General features: G+C 45.3%; 1 protein-coding gene across 4 annotated transcripts in view; it reads left to right on the forward strand.

Moving 5' to 3' along the window:
- Positions 1-21,840, forward strand: part of CAMSAP2 (calmodulin regulated spectrin associated protein family member 2) — a 1,491,011-nt gene that overhangs the window by 873,906 nt on the left and 595,265 nt on the right. For 2 of the 4 annotated variants that reach the window (XM_044086048.1, XM_044086049.1), the window contains exon 5: positions 6,052-6,084. The exons of the other annotated variants lie outside the window; for them this stretch is intronic. In XM_044086048.1, coding sequence (XP_043941983.1) covers positions 6,052-6,084 — 33 coding nt within the window. The remainder of the gene's footprint in view (positions 1-6,051; positions 6,085-21,840) is intronic. 4 annotated transcript variants of the gene reach the window in all.

Below are 21,840 nucleotides of genomic sequence, written 5' to 3' on the forward strand. Positions count from 1 at the left end.
CATTTTTTCGAAATGCACCGAGTGTGGTCACAAGCTTTCACCGGCTGATGGCCACACTCCGTGCGTTAGGTGCCTTGGGGTTGAACACCTCTCTTCGGGTTGCGCGATTTGCGCGGTGTTCAACCCCAGGGTACTCAAGGATCGAAGGTCGAAGCTAGTTCTGGCAGGCCTTTTACCCCCGGACTCTGCTTCGGCCTCCGGTACTTCGGTACCCGCTACCCCCCCCCCGGTAGCGGTCACTCCTGCCTCCCTTCCTCCGACCGGGACTCAACCTCCCGCTTCGGCTCCGGAGGATAGGGAGTCCAGGAAAGAGAAGCGGCGGGCCGATGACTCCTCATCGGCCCCGCCCGCCAAGAGGGCTTCTCCGTCCAAGTCTTCTCGATCTCCTCCTCCTCTGATCCGATCCCCTTGTTTCTCCCCGGGACCCAAGGAGGAGGTGATCCAGTCCCCGTCGAGGTCATCGAGGCGACACTCCAGGTCTGCCTCGGTGGCCTCTTCGAGGTCCACTTTTAGCATGTCTGATGTGGACATGGACCGGATGATGAGGAGATTCATCCAGGCGCAGATGCAGATGGGAGTGCTCTTGCCCCCCTTTTTTAGCTCCTATAGCTCCTTTTCCGACCCGCATTCCGGGTTCAGAGTGCTCGGAGCCGAGCCACTTTGGATCCGGGGGTAGGTCGGAGCCGACCGTGTTGGGCACGTCGGCTCTGACTCCCTTGAGTTTGTCGGATCCGACCTCTCAGAGCCGTGGGCCGAGCTTTGGATCCGAAGGATTTGGTGTGCTTTCGGCTCCGTCCCAGTCAGAGCACACTGGTCCTTGGGATCTTTCGTTCTCGGCGCCGGGTCCGATCCACGCTTCGGATCCGAGTGGGAGTCGGATCTCGGATCCATCAGAGAGCGGCTCCCCCTTGGCTTTCGCTGCGGTGGAGAGGGCACTGTCGAATGCTTCCAGGCCTCCGGTCCTGGCTTCGGCTCCCTCCCGCACTCCTTCTCATCTGGTCCTGGCTCCCCTCATATCCGGCCCTCGGGGCAGCCTGCCTCAGCGCCTCTAGGAGTTCCAGTGGAACTGGATACAGCCCGTGAGGACTCCTCGGACAGCCCCCCTGAGGAGATTCCTCACAAGGCAAAGTGCAAAAGGAGGCACATTGACTCCCCTGAGAGTCTCACCGAAGATACGGACTTGGATGAAGGGGAAGGCTCCCCTAGATCAACCCCGAGGATGTCTCCTTTGGAGACATCCTGGAAATGCTCAAAATCAGGAGTGGGTGGTCTGCCCCTAAGGCTTCCATTGATGAGTCTGTATTCCTTGAGGCGTTTGAGGCAGGACCGTCTACCTCTTGGGTGTCCCCTCCACCCGACCCCCTGGTGGATCTCATATCCTCTAGGGCTTGGAAGGAACCGGACACCATAGAGCCGATCCCCAAGTGTCCAGACAAAATTTAGAGCCCCCCTGCAGAGAGATCACACTGGAGCACCAAGAAAGAGTTGGCTCAGGAGAGCCCCACGGTTCATCCTCTGAGCAAGGAGTCTCGCGCAATGGACCGTCTTGGGAAGCGGGCCTTCAGTTCAGCGACCTTCTCTGAGGGCCTAGAACTACATGGCACACGTTATTCGGATGCAGCAGGATCTAATTAAGGAATGCGCTGCTTCCACCCCCAGGGTCCATGTCGGAGGGAGACAAGGATCTGTACTCCTCCCGAATGGCCACCTCCGCTCTATCTCTAACACCTCTATGCGGCTGTTGTCTCATGCTACGGAGGGAGCCGCTAGAGCAGGCGGAGTCGGGCTTGTCATGAGGAGACAGGCCTGGCTCCGTCACTGTGACTTCTCGGAACCCTTTAAGGCGTCATTCGCGAATGCCCCTTTTGATGCTTCTGCACTGTTCGGCAAAACCATTCGCGACACTCTTGTCCAGAGCGAGAAAGACGGGAAGACCTTGTCTGCCGTCGGAGTCCGCTTCTCTGCGCCCCAGAAGTTCTTTTCCAAGAACCAAAAGGGTCAGAAGAAGATGTGGTTCCGAAAATCGCATCAATCCCAGTCTGCTCAGGACAATCAGTCCTCTTGTGGCAGAGGTGGACAGGGAGGACGCCGCCCCAGAGGCAGAGGGGGTCCCAGGAATTTTGGGTCCAGAGAACCGTTCTCTGAGAGGCCCGAACAGAACCCCTGAGGGGTTACCCGACTGCTCCACTTTGGAGGCAGTCGGGGGGCATTTTTTGAGGCACCTAGCAAAATGGGAGTCCATAACAACAGATCGCTGGGTGCTTCGTATTATATCCAGAAGTTACCAAACTCCCTTCGTAGTAAACCCCAGAATCAGAAGCCTTCCCGACATTCCACCCAGTCAGAGGGAGGCGGCTGCTGCAGAAATTCAGCAGCTTCTGCAAAAAAGAACCATCCAGCCCGTCCCCCCAGATCAAGTCAAGTCGGATCAGGGTTTTACTCCAGGTACTTTCTGGTGCCAAAAAAGACGGGGGACTTGTGGTCCATCCTTGACCTCCCTCTCCTAAACCTGGCGGTACCCAAAGAAAAGTTCCGAATGGTCACGTTGCAATCCGTCCTCCCCTTATTGCGGGAGGACGACTGGATGTGCTCCATAGACCTCAAGGATGCATACTATCACATTCTAGTGGACAGGTGTTCCGGGAGGTTTCTCCGCTTCCGGCTGGGAGCCAGTCACTTTCAATTCAGGGTCCTCCCCTTCGGTCTCACCTCAGCCCCCAGGGTGTTCACCAAGGTCCTAGCGATAGTAGCGGCCCACCTGAGACTCCAGGGAATTCAGGTCTTTCCATACCTGGATGACTGGCTCCTTACGGCCCCAACAAGGCATCTACTTTCTTCATGCAGGGATTATTTCCTCAGTCTGGCTCCACTATTAGGATTAACCATCAACATGACCAAATCCTCTCTCATCCCTACACAGGTGTTGGATTTTATAGGGGCGAGACTGGATTCCAGACAGATGCTTGCTTTCTTGACTCCAGATCGGCTTCGGAACCTGATGTTGCACGTGCGGGCCATCCTTCAACTGCAAACTCCTTCGGCGGAATTGATCCTGAGGGCCCTAGGATCTATGGCAGCTGCAATCCCTCTGCTGCCATTGGCCCGGTTGAACATGAGGGTTCTGCAGTGGACCCTCCAGGTACAATGGTCCCTGTCTCGCAACCCCCTGTCTCACCCCATTTCCTTAAGCAAGGTTTGCAGAAGATCGCTTCTGTGGTGGCTCCAGTCCCCCAATCTCCACACGGGACGCCCCTTCTCACTACCTCTGCCAGTCGACACAGTGACCACGGACGCTTCTCGCCTGGGGTGGGGTGGGGGGCATTTTTCAGGCAGGTCAGTCCAAGGCACGTGGAACGACATAGAGACCTCTTTGCATATCAACATCCTAGAGATGAGGGCGGTGCTTTTGATGTTGCAGGCACTACACAACTCTCTTCCGGTAGGGACGATTGCAGTACAGACAGACAACATGTCGGTCGTCTGGTACATCAACAAACAGGGGGGAACCAGGGCTTACCCCCTTTGCCGCGAGGCCATGAGAGTGTGGGAATGGGCGATTTCCACCAACTGCTTTCTCATAGCAACGCACATTCCGGGACGGTCCAACATTCTAGCGGACAGGCTCAGTCGTACTATCCTGACTCCTTACGAATGGTCTCTCAACCATCGAGTTGCAGAGCAAGTATTTGCCCGATGGGGGCAACCTTGTTGCAATCTTTTTGCCTCTCCTTCAAACACCAAATGCAACGATTACTTCGCTCTGATCCCCCCTCCGGGGGAGTCCCCGAGAGACTCTCTAGTTCATGCTTGGCCTCCCGGTCTGCTTTATGCTTACCCTCCTCTTCCCCTGATGTTGAAATTATTACAGAAAGCCAGGTAGCTGGGGAGCAAGATGATCCTCATTGCCCCATTCTGGCCTCGTCGGACGTGGTTCCCTTGCCTATGGTCTCACCTAGTGTATCCACCATGGATTCTGGATCTCATTCCGGATCTCATTTCTCTCCCTCTCGATCTTCCGACTCCGAACCTGGTCAACCTCAAGCTGACGGCTTGGTTGCTCCAGTTCCACTCCTCATAAGGAATCCCGGGATCTCATCACCTGTCAAAGCCATTCTTGTAGCAGCTCACAAGCCTTCCACCAGGAAGGTTTATCGAAGTAAGTGGAAACGCTTCACCATTTGGGCAGAACACCGTCGTTTAGACCCTTTTACAGCCCTGATTGTGTCAGTTCTAGATTTTCTAACCTCTCTCTTTCACCAGGGGGCTAGTTCTTCCACAGTCAAGGTACAACTGGCAGCAATCTCATACTATCACGTGGGGCAAGAGTCTGGCCCTCATCACTTCCAAGCTGTGTAAGACCTTCCTCAAGGGTACCTTCCTCCTTAGGCCTCCAGTCAAAGAGGTGGTACCTCCATGGGATTTATCCTTAGTCTTGCAGGCCTTGACTGGTCCCCCATTCGAACCGGCGGCCACGGTTGATCTCAAATTTCTCTCTTGGAAGACAGCCTTTTTGGTGGCCATAACTTCAGCCAAAAGAGTGTCAGAATTGCAAGCTCTTTGTGTCAAACCACCATATCTGGTCTTTCACCCAGATAGGGTTTACCTCAGGATCAATCCGTCCTTTCTACCTAAGGTATCTTCAGAAGCGAACATCAATCTATCTATCAATCTTCCAGTGTTTTTCCCCAACTTTCATAACAAAGGAGAGTACAAGCTACATTCCTTAGACGTACACAGACAACTACGTTTTTATATCCATAGAACGGCTGATCATAGGCAATCCGATCAGCTGTTTATCTCCTTTGCCAAAAGTAATTTCGGAAAGTCAGTTTCTAAAGTTTCTCTCTCTCGATGGATCTCGAGTTGTATTCTTTTAGCATATCAGAGCTCGGGAAGGCCTGCACCTCAAGGAGTCCATGCTCATTCTACTAGGGCCGTTGCCACATCTGTGGCCTTTCAAGCTAGGGTTCCACTGGATGACATTTGTTCCGCAGCCACTTGGGCTTCATCTCACACCTTTATCAGCCACTATAAAATAGATGTTGTCTCCCGAGGTAGGGCGTCCTTTGGCTCTGCGGTGCTCCGGAATATCCTTCCATGAAGGCCACCCAAGATTTAGGTAGCTGGGGACTCTGTCCCAAAGGTTGCTGACAAATGAAGTTCCTACTTCAGATTAAGAAGTTATGTACTCACCATAACGTTCCATCTGAGTAGGTATCTTCATTTGTCTGCAACCATCCCCCTGACCAAAATGATCGTTCTTGTGTTATTAGCATATGTTCCCATTGGGACACTTTTATCTGCTGTTCTATGGGGCAAACTTGATCTGTGGTCAGTTATGGTAGGCAGGGGATTATGGGTAAGGGGAGGAGCTAGGAGCTCGGATCTATGCTATGATAGAAGTTGCCGGCTCGGATCCGAGATCGGATCCGTATCGCAAAGGTTGCAGACAAATGAAGATACCTACTCAGATGGAATGTTATGGTGAGTACATAACTTCTTATTGCATATTCTTTTACCAGTAGCTGCATTTAATCAAAATTAAGTAATCATGTAAAGTATGTGTGCATTTAAATACAAAACGAGTGAGCAGTAGTGTTCACTCCAGCATAATAGTCTTTAAGGTGTTTACTTCATTACATTATATGATCCTTTAGGAAACACACAAACCTCTTGATTGGTGTTTATTTCTTGTGAGTGCTGTATTGATTTCTAAATCTCTACCTGGCATGACTACAGCCGTTGGTGTACTTACCATAAAGGTGCTGTGCTGGTTTCTTGAAATAATTAAAATTGCATTGTGAGCTGTGTAAAGCTTGAATCCCATTTAACCAATTGGGTGATAAAAGTAGCAGTTTTGAGGTTACGGTACGAAATTTGTAGAACACTAATGTGCTACCCTCCCTTATGGACCACTGTGTTTACTACAGACTTTGTATAGTACTGCTGACAGAATGCTCACTGTGTTATCATTGCAGGCTAATCATCATTTCAGAATTTTAATATGTTTGTCTTTGTTTTTATTCTTTTTCCTTCCTGCTTCCACTGAAGTCTCCTACCAAATGGTTTTGGAAACTGGTTCCTGTAAGTTAGTGTAACAGCTTCATCGTGCTGCTTTTTATTTGCTCATAAGGCTTGTACATGTCATGCTGTGCTGGCCATCTGCATCTCATTATTCCATAAGACAGTTTGCCTGGTATTAAAGCAGGTCTGTAGCAGGTATTTAACACTTGCCACTTTCATCAAAAAGACCATAGAGTACCTCTGGCAGTTGCAGCAGAGGCTTAAGGTTATGACGTGTTAATGAGCTCAGTTCTGTAGTCAAAGGTTTGATTCCCTCGGCCTCCATTTACCTACTGACTGTCTATGGGCAAGTAACTGAACCCATCAGTGCCCCTAGGTGGAGTCAGAAAAGCATTCATGTGGGTCAAGTGCTCTTCTACAATTAATAAATACAGATAAATAAATGTATTTTATGGGTTTTTTTCAGTAATATGTTTTGTTTGATTAGGCATTATTGTTTTTTTTTTTTCTTGTGAATTAACACTAAGTACTAGGTTATAAATTAATTACTAAACAAATGCTCTGTGGCAGTACAAAAAAAGTGAATAGATTTCTTTCTTTGTCATGTGTGGGACTAAACTCAGTACATCCTATAGTTGCCTCAACATAATGATTAATTCTCTTAATAGTCGTGTGGTGAGGGAGGGGGTGTTTGAAGCACATGTTTAAGACCTGAGGAGGAAAATTATGCCATTTGCAGAGTGGTGCCATGTATTAGCTGTAAAGGATGTAGTCATGGCTTCTGCTTGGGATACAAGTCAGAAACTTGAGTATCTGCATGTGTCATGGTCAGCCCACCTTCCTCTGTGGAGAAAATGTAGTTGACAAAGCATCCACCAAAAATAATTAAAAAAAATGCATGTAAATTAAGAATTATATGCTATAAGGTTGTAAGAAGTTCATATAGCAGCCTTTCAGAATTGTTAAACTAATACTAATGGCAAATTGTCTTATGGACTGTAGCAATTAAGTTTGTAAGTGTGAGTGTGTGTGTATTTATATTCCAGTATTGTGCTCTGGTCAGTATTTTCTGTTTTGTTGCTGTTGCTCTGTTAAGTTTGTCAGTGTACTAGTGTGTACTGGTACCCATTGTTCAAACCATCTCCCTTTAGTTCTGTAGCAAAATACAGGGGAGTTGGGCCTTACAGACTATGATGTGATCTTCCTGTCCCAGTTTTGCCTTTTGTTAAAGAAATTTGGGCAAGTAACGGAAATGTTAATGAACTTGTACATAATAAATGAGTACAAAAGGCTTGAAACAACCTACTGGTTGAGAGCCTTATGGCTGCTACTAGAGGTAGCAATCCAATGACAACTAAAAGATAAAATAATGGTAAATAATTGAAGAAATGTTAATTTTGTAGGTTAAAAATGACCACTATGAAAGTGATACTGGCCAAGTAAACATCCAGAAAATAAAGCACTTGCAAGGTTAAGCTTTCAAGTAATATGCTTTATTGTGATCATTTTTAAACTACAGGGTTATATAGCGTTTGTGGTGAATTGAGGTGGCTTGTATCGTTATTTTATGTTTCAGCTGCCATGATGTTGGCACTTGCATAAACGGTGTAAAGCTGTTACAAGCGACATTTGACCAGTTTTGCAGTTTTATAGTATGAATTCATCAACAGTGATGTCTGAAATGCTGCTGTTCTCCTCCCCTTCACTGACTTATTAACAGTTTGTGCTGCAAGACACGTTTAGGCAGATACATAGAACGATGTCTGCTCTACGTGCTTAGACATGTATGCATTCCTTAGAGAGAATATAATGTTTGTATTATCAAACAGCCTTGAAATGCAGAGATTTCTACATGGTTATAGGACATCAGTCATCCCATGTTCTGCAGTTGGACTGAATTTTGGAAAACAGTACTTCTGTTGTGAGAAATGTTAGCACACTTTAAAGACATCATTGGCTAGAGAATTAAAGGCAAACGAGATACAGAGTGAGTGAATTGAGGTCAAACCGAGCAGGAAAAAAAACATCTGTCCAGTTTACCTAAAGTTTAGCATTGATCTAGTGGACCTGAGAAGAGAATGCATTTCAGATTCCATGTTGCCTTTAGGCATTGGATTGGTGATAATGAGGTATTAACTCAGTATTGTAAACTTAGAATGCTGTAGTCATAACAAAAAAAAAAAATCAAAGAAGTATCTGTAAGGTAACATGCACAAGAAAATACGTGTACTCTGCTGATGTACTTGAGCGTATTTTAAAGTACAACCTGTGCTATTTGTTTTGCTTAAGTTTATGGCACTTGTTGCTAGTTGCTGTGCTTGCATGATGTGCAGCTTGTTTTGCCATACTGTAATGCCTACTGTAAATTGTTTGTCAGGTTTGTGTTGCATTTAGTTTGTAACATTTGTATGTGATGACTTGGGTTGTGCCCGAGGATGGGATCAGCCAACAACCAAATATTTCAATAAAAATACATCGCAGGATCAAGGTATTGTGTTGAATTAACTTTCTGTGTAGTAAGGGACATAAGTGTGATATGCAACTGGCAAGTCGGCTACCTACTGTTGGTGGTGGACAAACTGAAAAGTCATGCAGTGAGAGAGGACACTGCCTGATGCCACTGTTGCTGCATGAACTGGAAATGAATCACAGGAGATGAACCCCAGCCCAAACCATGACATGGTGAGTGTTATGTCTTTTTTGTGTCTCTGTCACTTAGTGCTGCTGGTCACACTTGCCTTGTCCCACCTTAGAGATGGGTCTAAACTAAGGAAGCCTCAGTACAAACAGTGGAGATGATGATAGCAGGTGTAGTAGGGTTGATGTATGAAGGTGGTCAGTTATTTGAGTTGAAATAATAAGCTCTAGCCCATTTATATTCGAGACAAAGAATCTAAAATGGTTGAGTAGAGATCGGTGTCACTATCTGTGCATCTTTGTTTTAAGGTTTCATTCTGAAACTGTCCCTTGAGGCTTTGTCTTTGCAAGTAAAATATATGCAAAGAAGGTACTAAACATTCACCTTCATTTACATGCTTTTATCTTTTTTGCCGTAACATCTGCTGGTTGTCATGCTTCCCCAGTTAGACTACAGCCCACTCATTACCCTGGTGGAGTGGAGATCACTGCCAGATCCACCAGGATGTGAGCTGCTGCAGGCAGGAAACCATGAGGGTTGCTTGTGTTCTTTCTGGAATCCCTGCAGTGAGGACATTTTTGCTATTACTCCATCTGTACCCTTGGACTGAGGGACATATTGTTTACTTCACTGTGGGAGCCCATAATGCCGTGCCTATTGCAGGTGCACACTTCTGTACACTTGCATATTGATGGGTTGGCAGCTTGATCTCTACTGCCTATCAAAGGCGTACATTGTGAAGCAGTGTTATAACTGCTAGCTGTTCGAGCCAGCTATCTGCAGAATTTGGAGGAGAAGCGTCTGATCTACCCCACTACCAAGAGGATTGTTGACCTTGTCATTGGGATTGGTAGGAGGGTCCCAGATGCAGCCCCAGGGTCTCTGAACGAGCACCATCAGAAATTCTGCAAACTGGTGGGTAGTCTTGATCAGGCCCTCCTAGTGCATGCAAGTCCATTTCTGAAACAACCCTCTGTTCTGCACATGTGCACTATTCCATGACCGGTAGGAGCTTGAACCTCTACCTTCTATGTGGCAGATGATGAGGATTGAGAAGGTACACCTTTGGTTTCCAATATGGGGTGCAGCCCTTTCTGATAGCTTATCCAGCACATTCACTGGCTACCTTGTCCTGGAGAGCAGCCCTTGTCACTTGACCACAGATTTTTGAGGCATAGATTTGTACTCCCCATGTCTCCTCAGTCCAAAACAGTGTGTAACAGTCCAGGTAGAGGAAGGCCCACCACATTTTTCTGTGCATGGACTGAGGATTGAACCTTCAGTTTCAGACAGATGTTTGAATTTTTCCAATGGGAAATGTAATGTGATGTCAGCACTTAGGCCAGTGCAGGTTTCTAATATTCTCAGGCTTCTGTTGGCAGGTACATTAAATCTTTGTCACTTGACACTTTTGTGCCTATTGCATACTCAACCTCAAGCTGGCAGGCTGAAAATCATGTGGGAGGGAGAAGAGCCTCCTTTCTAAATGTCCTTTGAAGAGGTTGAGGATCTAAGAATAATGGTGGCACTCCATTCTACAGGACCCACCTAGAAATGGTCCGATTCCCCCCCCCCCCACACACACACACACCAAAACAGGGGACATTAGATTACTCAGCTAGAGCTGTATGCATTTTTCCTTGCTATGTAGACCTTAGAGGGAATGCTGCTTCTGAGGCCACTCCTGCTTGAAGTGTTATATTCAGTTTGTTGTGGTACCTAAGAAACCAAAGGGGCATGTGGTTGTCCACCTTTCTGCAGAGAGACTATATTTGTCCTGCAGTGGACCATAAATAGAGGCATCACTGTCTCCATAGTTTACATTCCATGTGAAATCTGTGTCTTTATATAGTTTGAGACATTCTTCTAGGCATATTCTGGCGATATAGATTTAAGAGTCTTGCCTGTTTTTGACCTTCCGGAAGTGCAACACTCCAGAAATCAAACTGGTTGCAACTGGAGAGAATGCATTTCTTCTCCTGTTCTTAGTGCAGTTGGGAAGGGGGAGAGGTTCAAGTTGGATGCTTTTTCTATCCCATGGCAATACAATTTCCTGGATTCTTTTTTTTACATTACTTCTCTGTCCATGCCTCATTGTAAAATTCAAAGAAATGTGACCAGAGTTAATTCTTGTCACCTCTTGGGGGTCAGGAATGTTTTTTGTTTCAGGCTTTCTGGTCCATGGCAGTACGTCAAAGTCTTGGTTCTAGTCAAGAAATTTTCACCATTGTTACTACATTATACTGTTGTAGACCCTTATATTTTACTAGGCTTTAAAGTAATGGTATCACAGTGACTCAGGCTGTGAAGATGCCTTTTAGCCAGCAGCCACTATTTCAAGTATAAAATGTTCAATGCATCTTCTCTTAGATAAGTTGTATATTTTATATAATCTTAATAAGTTACATGAAGGAAAAAATTATAAAATGTTTTCTTATTGGGTGTATAGCAGCACCTGACACCAGCTTTTTCACCTATTTTGCAAATGACTTGGACCTCATTCTGCAGGGTAGGTGCATGTGTCACCTGTTTTGACCCTTGTAACCTTGTGGAGAGCAGTGTTGTGGCCCAGCTCCAGCTGGTCAAGTAGTTCCTTAAGACTCATGCATCTGCCAACATTTGAAAACAGATCTGCCATCTCCAGGGTATGAGCTTTGTGCTAGATTTGCCCATTCACCATTTAAACTACGTGGACTGAAGTTTGTATCTTTGAAAATATTTTTTTTTCTGGTAACCATCACTTCATCTCACAGGACTGTGCCGAGCCTTATGTATGGAGAATCGTATCTGGTCTTTCACAGAGATCAGAGATCCCCTAGGGCCAGTCCACTTTTTCTCATGAATTTGGTTTCTGAATTTTCCTTGGAGCAGTCCTTTGTCTCCTTGTTTTCTTTCCTAGAGGAGGGAAAAGAAGAGTGAGAGCCCTTAGCAACGTGAATGTGCATTATCAGTTCAGGTGCCCTTAGCAACGTGAATGTGCATTATCAGTTCAGGTGCTTTTGGAGTTTGGTGCACGAGCTCAGGATCAGTTCAGGTGCTTTTGGAGTTTGGTGCATGAGCTCAGGATCAGTTCAGGTGCTTTTGGAGTTTGGTGCACGAGCTCAGGATCAGTTCAGGTGCTTTTGGAGTTTGGTGCACGAGCTCAGGATCAGTTCAGGTGCTTTTGGAGTTTGATACATGAGCTCAGGATCAGTTCAGGTGCTTTTGGAGTTTGGTGCATGAGCTCAGGATCAGTTCAGGTGCTTTTGGAGTTTGGTGCATGAACTCAGGATTAGTTCAGGTGCTTTTGGCATTTGGTGCATGAGCTCAGGATCAGTTCAGGTGCTTTTGGAGTTTGATACATGAGCTCAGGATCAGTTCAGGTGCTTTTGGAGTTTGGTGCACGAGCTCAGGATCAGTTCAGGTGCTTTTGGAATTTGGTGCACGAGCTCAGGATCAGTTCAGGTGCTTTTGGAGTTTGGTGCATGAGCTCAGGATCAGTTCAGGTGCTTTTGGAGTTTGGTGCATGAGTTCAGGATCAGTTCAGGTGCTTTTGGAGTTTGGTGCACGAGCTCAGGATCAGTTCAGGTGCTTTTGGAGTTTGGTGCATGAGCTCAGGAAGAGACTGGACAGTATTTCCTCTAACTGACATGCAGATCAGTGCTGTGCACTGCTTAATGTACACCTGGTGTATGACATGACATGACCACAGATACTGCAGCAGCCTGCTCCAGCCTTTTTTAAGGGACCATTACAGCAGTGCGCCAGTCTATGCCCTTCTGCATGACATGGGCAAGCCACCAGTAGCTTCTCATTCCTGTCTCCCACTTGTCAACTCTTCCAGTACCCTGGACACTGAACTTGCATCACCTGGGTCATAGACAAGACTTATCTGTCTGCCATGAAGCTGGCATTGTTCTTCCTGATTTACAAGAAGTGTGTTTTGTCACTGGTTGAGAACATGCTTACCGGCCTGAGGCTAGGATGTAATGGATGTAATTTATTAGTGTGGAGTATTAAGTTGACATGCATTGGCATATGACATGTTTCTGTAAGTTGTGGGATCTTCAGAAAATGTACATCTGAAGTGAATCCGAATAGAGATTGAACTCAGTCGTATGACCACCATGGAGTCTGTTCTTATAAATCATCTGATATGCTATTAATGTTTTGCGTGTGTAAGTGCACACTAGAACTTGTATCAGTCTGCTCCATGCAGATTCATATCTTTTGTGGGTGCTACCCTGATGTTCTTCGTGTCTCACTGTTGCAATCATCACATTTGGGTTATCTGCTTGAGTATTCCTCAGTCGGCCTGATTATCAAAGTCTTGGGTCCTGCATCAGTTGCTGTCTCATCTTCCATGACGTCAAGTAGTCAGGGGTATAAAGCATGCAGCCTACGCCATTACATCAGTTTTTCTTGCTGTGCAGTGGCCGAAGCAGAAGCAGTTCGCAAGTGCCGGTTGGCCGACAACTGAAATTTTCGTTTTCGAGTTTCAGAACCAAAGTCTTCAATAAAGCTAAGTAACCCATTGGGGAAACTTTTTCTTGCTCTAATCCGATGTCAGTAAAAGTTAATAATTGTATTTCTTGTGGAAAGCAAATACCTCATAAAGATTTTCATTCGTACTGCATTCCTTGCTTAGGTCCAGACCACGACGTACCTCGCTGTCAGTTTTGTGCCTTATTTAAACAACAAAGTATTCGTCGGTTTATTTACGCTTCTAAATATTTTGGTACTCTGTTCAATTATCCAAAAATGGCTTCAGTAAGCCACCCGACTACCGACATTCCAAAAAAACGCAAAGATAAAGACAGAGACAGACCGCATAGGTCCAAAGCTGCCGACGACACTTCTCCTAAGCTAGTCGCCAGTTCATCGGTACTCATTGAGGTGCTTTCACAGCCCCTGATACCCACTACTACAGATTCGCAGGCCTCTACTGAGACCCATTCGGAGTCCGGTATGCCACGAGATGCTTCTTCAACTGTGGAAGCTGTGTATGTCTCTACCTTGGATGGGTCCATAGCTGCTGTGCAGGCACCGGCTTCTGTGGGTGTATTCAGGCCTACAGACTTGCATATTAAACCAACGCCATCTTCTTCTTCAAGGCCTAAAACTCGATGCATGCCTAAAAAACTGACACCCAGACTGCATGGTCAGGCCTCTATGCCTAAAAAACAAATGATAAGAATGGCTGAAGACCTTATTACTTTACTCAGGGGAAGCCACCCTTCCCCCTCTAAGAGACCTAGGACTGAGTTTCCTTATGATTCTTCTGATCAGGACTCTGAAATTTCTGTTTCCTCTGATGACCAGGATTTACCCTTATCTACCTATGAGGATTCTGATGCAGAGGACTCCATTCCCTCTGCTTCCCCTCCAGAGGATTTCTCTTTTGTTGAGCTGCTTCCCCTCCAGAGGATTTCTCTTTTGGTGAAACCTTGCATACTCTTGGGGAGCATTTTTGCTGGGAAAGCCAGAATTACTCTGACTTTAAAAAGAAGCTTAGGGATTTCTTACTCCTGCCCCAACACAGGCCTTTAGCTATCCCCCCTGTACTGGACATTGTTGATGATGCCTTTTCGGAATCTAGCTTGGCCCCTGATTCTTTGCCTCCTGCTCCCATAAAACCTGATACGTATTACAGGGTTTCTGACTCTCACAAGTTCCTCTTTAAAAATCATACTGCAGATCCTGAGACCATTTCACAGGGACCCAAGGGCATTAAAGCTACCACTGCCAAAAATCCTACCCCTTCTGATAGAGATTCCAGGGCGCTGAATAGATGGGGTAAGAAGGTATACACTTCTGCAGCCTTGGCCCTTAGGGCCTTAAACTGCCAGATTCATATGTTAAAGTATCAGCAGCATATTATTGGGTTGCTTAAACAGAAAATGATGTTGATTCCTGACTGTGCTGAAAATAAAGATTTACAGGATTTAATGCATTCTGCTGAACAAGTTGGAAAACATACTTTACAATTTGGTTTTGATTCATTGGAGGCATCTTGCAGGGCTGCTGTCAGTGGGTCTGTACTTAGAAGGTATGCTTGGCGTAAGGAGCAATCTTTGCCAGATCATGTCAAAGCTAAATTTCTGGATGCTCCCTTAAACCAAAACCGCCTGTTTGGCAACAAAGCAGAAGTAGTGTTTAAAAAGATGGAGGAAAAAGCTAAATCTATGCAAACTGTTAAAGATTTCCTGCAAGTACAGCCTCCCAGATTTACTAGGCATTGACCTTCTAAGAATTGGTCCTTTCCTGCCTCTTCCAGGCCTTCTCAGTCCAAACCCAGAACCAGCAGAACACCCAGGCTTTAGTCCCAAGGTACTCACAGATCTAAGCAGTGGGGGGCTCCCACTTCCAAAGCAGGGAGTAGTAAGACTCCCCCCATGGTAAACTGTCTCAGTGACTTAACTTTAAAACTTCCAAGCCCAGCACAACTGACTGTTCCTTTAGGGGGAAAGATTGCCCTGCATGCAAAAAATTGGGAACTCATTACCCAGGACAAATGGCTTTTAAATATACATTCCCAAGGATACAGATTCCACTTCCACTCCTTACCAACTTCAAACGGTTGGCCAGATCTACCCCCAAATCAGTGGGCAGAGGCTCAAAAGCAAGTTCTCTCTCTCTCTCAAGTATCAGGGCTATTCAACCTGTCCCAGAAGAGGAAAGGGGACAAGGTTTCTACTCAAGACTTTTCCTGGTGCCCAGAAAAGACTATTCCTGGCGTCCTGTCCTGGACCTCTCTATCCTAAACACATTTTTGGTGATCCTAAATTCAAGATGCTGACTCTTCAATAGCTGCTTCCTATGCTAGGCAAGGATGCCTGGTTGGCAACACTGGATTTAAAGGAAGCCTACCTGCACATCCCAGTAAGGGAATCTTGCAGTAGATACCTATGCTTCTAAGCAGGCTACATGCACGATCAGTTCTCTGCACTGCCCTTTGGCTTATCTACTGCACCCAGGGTATTCACAAAGTGCCTAGCTCCAGTCATTGCATTTTGCAGGCAAAGAAATATTCAAATATACCCATACCTGGACGATTGTCTAATTCAGGCAGAAAGCCAGGACATACTTTTGAATCATCTGGCATTTGTACAAAGGGTGCTAACTTGTCTGGGGTACACCATAAACGAAAATAAATCACATATTGTACCCTGTTAACAAATTATATTCCTGGGAGCAAGCTTGAACACAACTTGCCAGATGGCTTTCCTCACGCCAGAGAAACAAATTCATTTGACAACTTACTTCAAACTAATGGTCACAAAAACCCTGTTATCTGCAAGGCAAATAATGCAAGCCTTGGGGTTCATGGCCTCCTGCATTCTCCTAATTCCATATGCAAGACTCCATATGAGGAAACTACAATGGTATCTAAAAAGCCAATGGTGTCAACATTCTCAGGATCTAGAAGCAATGATTCATATCATACCTTGTCTACAGATAGAGTTCCTTTGGTGGGCAGAGGCCTGCCACCAAAACAAGGGACTGCCTTTCACTCTGCCCCCTGCCACCCAAACCCTAACAATAGACGCATCAGACTATGCATGGGCGGCTCACTTGGCAGGGAAGTCCATTCAGGACAAATGGAACCCAAGTCAAATGCACCTGCATATCACTCAAAAAGAAATGTTAGTTGTACAGAATGCTCTTACAGCCTTCAAAGGACCACTTTCTTCCAGGACAATTAATGGTAAAGATGGACAAACCCACTGTTATGTTGTACATAAACAAGCAGGGGGGAACCCACTTATACCCTCTCTGCAGACTAGCCATGGCTCTGTGGAACACAGCCTTGAGGTACCAAGTGCACCTACAGGCTCAATTCCTGCCAGGAAAGCTAAATACACTGGCAGACGAACTAAGCAGAAATCTCATGGACCCACACGAGTGGAAACTGGAATCAAAGATATTCAACATGTTGAGAAACAAATAGGGGAGCCCAGAGATAGACCTCTTTGCCTCCCCCCAGAACTACCAATTGGACAAATTCTGCACAAGGTCTCCCCACAAACAAGCTTGGAAAGTGGATGCCCTGTCCTTCACCTGGAAAAACTTATCAGTTTATGCCTTTCCCCCTCTACCTCTCCTCTCTAAGGTACTACTAAAGATCAAACAGGACAAACCAAGGACAATACTGATTGCACCAGACTGGCCACGCCAACACTGGTGTACCCCCTTTTGTGCAGCGTGTCACTGCTGGCACCATTGCACCTGCCTCAGACCCCTGCCCTGCTGTCCCAGCAGGAGGGCCAGATTCTGCACCCACAGCTTCAAACCCTGAACCTGGCAGCCTGGCTAATTACCTGATCTCTCCCCTACCATCCCTCAGTAAGCAAGTGTCGGATGTCATTCTGGAGGCAAGGAGGCCTAGTACTAGAAAATCCTATGCTGAAAAATGGAAAAGATTCTGTTCCTGGAACCAAACTCGGGGGATGGGCACGGCAGCACCCAATTTACCTCAGATTCTACAGTACTTAACTGAGATGCTTCACAAGGGCCTTTCCTTTTCCTCCATCAAAATTCATGCCTTAGCCATTTCAGCTCATTACAGCGCAGAACCACCCCTCTTCTCTCATCTACTGCTGAAGCAGTTCCTCAGAGGGACCAAAAACTTAAGACCACCCACGAGAGCCCCCACTGCAGCCTGGGACCTTAATTTTGTATTGGAAAAACTCACTGTACCTCCTTTTGAGCCAGTGGGAAATGCAGAGTTGAAATTCCTTTCTTGGAAAACAGCCTTCCTCTTAGCCATCACTTCAGCAAGAAGGGTGTCTGATTTACATGCTCTCATGGCAGTGGAGCCTTTCATTATCTTTTATGTGGACAGGGTGTCCCTCAGGACCAATCCCTCCTCTGTGCCCAAGGTGGTATCCAGTGTGGCCCTTAATTAGTCCATTCATTTGCCACCCTTCTTTTCTAATCCACATAACAAAGGGGAACGAATACTGCACTCCTTAGATGTGCACAGACAACTTAGATTTTACTTGGACAGGACTAAACCTCTCCGGAAATCTGAACAGCTGCTGGTTGCATTTGCTGCAGGGACAGAGGGGAAGGTCATTTCAAAGCAAACCATTTCTAAATGGATAGGCTATTGCATTAATTTCTGCTATAAGCACCATGGAAAACCTACCCCACAGGGGATAAGGATAAGACCACATTCAACTAGGGCTGCATCTACCTCTACAGCCTTTCTCAGAGCTGTCCCTACCAGGGGCATCCTAGAAGCTGCTACCTGGAGTTCTGTACATACCTTCACCAAGCATTACCATTTGCCAATTTTCTCTAAATCCAAAGCTGGCTTTGCCACTGCAGTCTTGCAGGGCCTTATAGCTGGCCCTAATGCTATCTAATTTCTTTCTCCCATCTTTAGCTTTGGGAATCTACCCAAATGTGATGACTGCAACAGTGAATCACAAAGAACATAGTACAGTTGTGTACACTTACCATAAATGCAGATATTTGAGTGTATTCACTGTTGCAGTCCTAGTTACCCTCCCTCCAGCCCCCTGACTTCTATTGGCTATACCTCTATTCTTGTTTACTATGCTTAAAGCTTTTTGGTGTATTTGCTTTTTTGTTGGAGGTGTAACCTTGTGTATATATTTGCTTCCCGTTATGGGGGCACCTGACATCTGGGGCAAGAAAAACTGATGTAATGGCGTCTGCTGCATGCTTTATACCCCTGACTACCTGACGTCATGGAAGATGAGACAGCAACCAATGCAGGACCCAAGACTTTGATAATCAGGCCGACTGAGGGCTACTACAAGCAGGTAACCCAAATGTGATGAGTGCAACAGTGAATATACTCGAACATCTACATTTATGGTAAGTGTACACAACTGTACTTTCCTCCTACTACACTTCCTTATTGTGTCCTCATAACTCTCAGAGCACATAGCCTAACTTCTAATTATGGCTGTAACCTTGTCCCATTCCTGTTTTTTTGTTGTTTCATTTGTGAAAGCTCTGTATCCAGGCACCTCTGTGCTCCAGCCCCATCTAATCATTGTCTCAGTCTGTGATACCAACAATATCCACACTCCTTGCACTGCAAAACAAGACTGACTGGCCACACTCCAATTAACGTTTATTTGTACCTCTGCATTTTTTTTCCCTTTTGTCTGCTACCTGAGACCGTACCCCAATATTGCACTTCTCTCACCCTTCCACTTACCACAGTTATTGAGATGTACTTTTCCAACCCAGTGCAAATCAGATAAGTCCTATATAGGCTAAGATGGAGCCTGTCTATTGCATCTCTCCCCATCCTCCTACCAGTCCTAATCCTTTCTCTGTTGCACACTGTTACAACCAGTCATTATACTCTGTAATCTTCTGTTTAGCTCTGTGCCTGTGTGTGTGTGTGTGTGTGTGTGTGTGTGTGTGTGTGTGTGTGTGTGTGTGTGTGTGTGTGTGTGTGTGTGTGTGTGTGTGTGTGTGTGTGTGTGTGTGTGTGTGTGTGTGTGTGTGTGTGCGTGTGTGTGTGTGCGTGTGTGCGTGTGTGTGTGTGTGTGTGTGTGTGTGTGTGTGTGTGTGTGTGGTCTGCAAGTACAAGTGACACTTTTGAGAATGCTACTTCCAGCCCCCTTCTGCCAACATCTCTGTCTCCTCCAGGGCCCTCCCCGATACCTCAGTCATCTCCTTTGCCAGATGACAGAAGCACCCATCCTTCTTCCCATAGAGATCACTTTATTCGACTCCTGTTACATTTTACTCTGTATCATACATTTTTAGAAATCATACAGTTTTTAAGGATCTTGTTCGCTTGAATAACTCGTACAGAGGCAAGTAATTTATTCCTTAAACGTTGTTCATTGAATACAAAGCTGACTTGAGATCAGCACAGCTTCTAATTCATTTTTTTTGTTCAGGAGTGCTAGCATTTCCATCCTCTCAGTGTTGTATCCCAACTGATTTTGTAGTACCTTGTTATATCAGGAGCACTTTACTTTTGCACTGTATTAAAATACTTCCTTTGCCCCAAGATGCTCCAGCTTTCGGGTTACAACATAATAGGTTGTTTACCAATTTTTGTTTTGTTTTAGTTGTGTGAGTATTTGGGAGCATGTGATTCAGGATGGCAAGAGTCCATCACATATGTATGTTACCGGTCCTTCCTTTCAGTGAACGTGTGCTGTGAAAATACCTGACTTAATATGCAAGTCAGTATCACGTTGGTTTTATCTTTTTATGTACTTAAAGCAGTAGAGTACTCCAGGGTGTTTTGCATAGAAACACCAGATTTGATGGCAGATAAGTGTTTCCTGGTTCAGCTTGCCTGCCCCGTTCCATCTGTGATGAGCTGCAGAGCTCACGTAATCATCAATTTGTTTGTTGTTTCTTCTTCCTGCTAGATTAGCCTGAAAGTCAGCCAGGGTTTCTTTTTATTGAATCTATGACCACCCTTATTAAAATGCTTCATTATGTAATCTGTTCATGCATAAGCAACACTGTTCTTCTGTAGTGTCAAACTCTCCCTGCAATGGCATGGTCTTCTCTTAATCTTTTAAATTTTGCTGTATTAAAATGTTGGTAATCAAAAAAGATGCAGTGCGTACATTTCAATAGAGACTCGAAGATTTAAACAGAAGGGCTCTGATAAATGTATAGCAGATGTTTTGAGAGAAACGGTGATAATTAACATTAAAATGAAACAGATTGTCTCTCATGAATCAGAATAGAAGTGTGACTACCAGTAACTGCATAGTATTAGGATAGCTAAAGTGGATAGTGTATGACCGACTGCCAGGGTGATACATTGGAGTTTAAATCGGACTAGATAGTGCAGGAGGATGATTGCTTACAGGAGGTAGTGTGTAGGTTAGATACACCCAGATTCCCAGGTGAAGGGATGCAGCAGACGTATGAATGAAGACCAGGCAGTAAAATTAAGAGGTACCTAGGAATAGTTGTTTATTTCAACAGTAGCAAAGTGACATCTGTACCCATCCTTATAAAGTTAGCGGAGAAGATGCTCTGTGTAAGTAATCCCAGTAGGAGTTGAGGAGAAATTTACCTTTTGTGTTGTAAGATTTAATAGTCAGGTATAGGATGACAGCTACTGTCACAGGTCATGTACTGAGATGTAGTTCAATATATTTCGGAGGTAGTTTGGGAGGGAATTAATTGTGGATTGGCCATTGATCTACAGTCATTCAAGTGGGATCTTCTAATTGGGTCTGGATTGCTTGCCTTTTTTTTTTTTTTTTTTTTTTTAATAAAAGTCTGAATGCTTTGAAATGACCAGCCAGATAGCCAGTATCTGCAGCTTGTTCGTCATTACAGAGGAAGCAATTTGATGACTTGGGTTGCCTTGTTTGGTTAAATTGCAAGACATCAGATTTTCTTTTCTTCAAAGTCTTTCTGACTGCTGACATACCTCTAGAATGGCTTTAAAGAGTAGATATAGTTTCTTCCAAGAAGTTGTCTATCCAAGCATTTCTCCTTTTCTCATTCTTGCACATGGGGCCAGGATGCCCGCTAACCAGTGACAATCATCTAGAGACGAGAAGTTGTCCATCTTTCTAAATAGTCTGTTGCATACAATTCAAATGAAAGGTCAAGTAACTCAGAGGAGCAGGAAACATTAAGTGGGGTTGAGGCATTATAAGGTATTGCCTGTCCCTAAAAGAATACCCAGAAAAGTAGAGGGGTAGCAGTGGTGGAGCAAATTCAGGGTTTTGCTGAGAAGAACTCTTAAACTGCAATTGCCATCTTACACTCTAGGTAAATTTGCATTACTTTTCTGCATTTTTGTTAATTTTTTTGTTTTGTGGAATTTGCTACTTTATTTTTATCATAAATGTGCTCGTCTGTATTCTGCCTGCTCTTATTTCCTTTGTCATGGCTGAAAAGGGCCAGCTGACATCCCACTTATCTAAGTGTCAAATAGCAAATAAACATGCACTCTGCTTGAGCAGTGCTGACATGCACAGTAGTTGAGCAGTATGTATGTGCATTGCAGCTGAACATGTCAGATGTGCTCATTAGTGCCGATTAATGTTGCCTTGTGCACTACATCTGTGCAGTAAAGGCAGACGTTTAGACTACAGCTAAGCAGTAAAAACACATTTAAGGAGCAGCTAAGAAGTGTTCATGAGTGTAGCCAGGTATGTAATATGTAGACTGTGGTGTACAGATACATTTCTAAGGAGGTTACAATTAATCTAGCAGAA

This window comes from Protopterus annectens, chromosome 10.part0 (genome assembly GCF_019279795.1).
Source record: "Protopterus annectens isolate FY-2018-M chromosome 10.part0, PAN1.0, whole genome shotgun sequence".
Taxonomy (NCBI): domain Eukaryota; kingdom Metazoa; phylum Chordata; order Ceratodontiformes; family Protopteridae; genus Protopterus; species Protopterus annectens.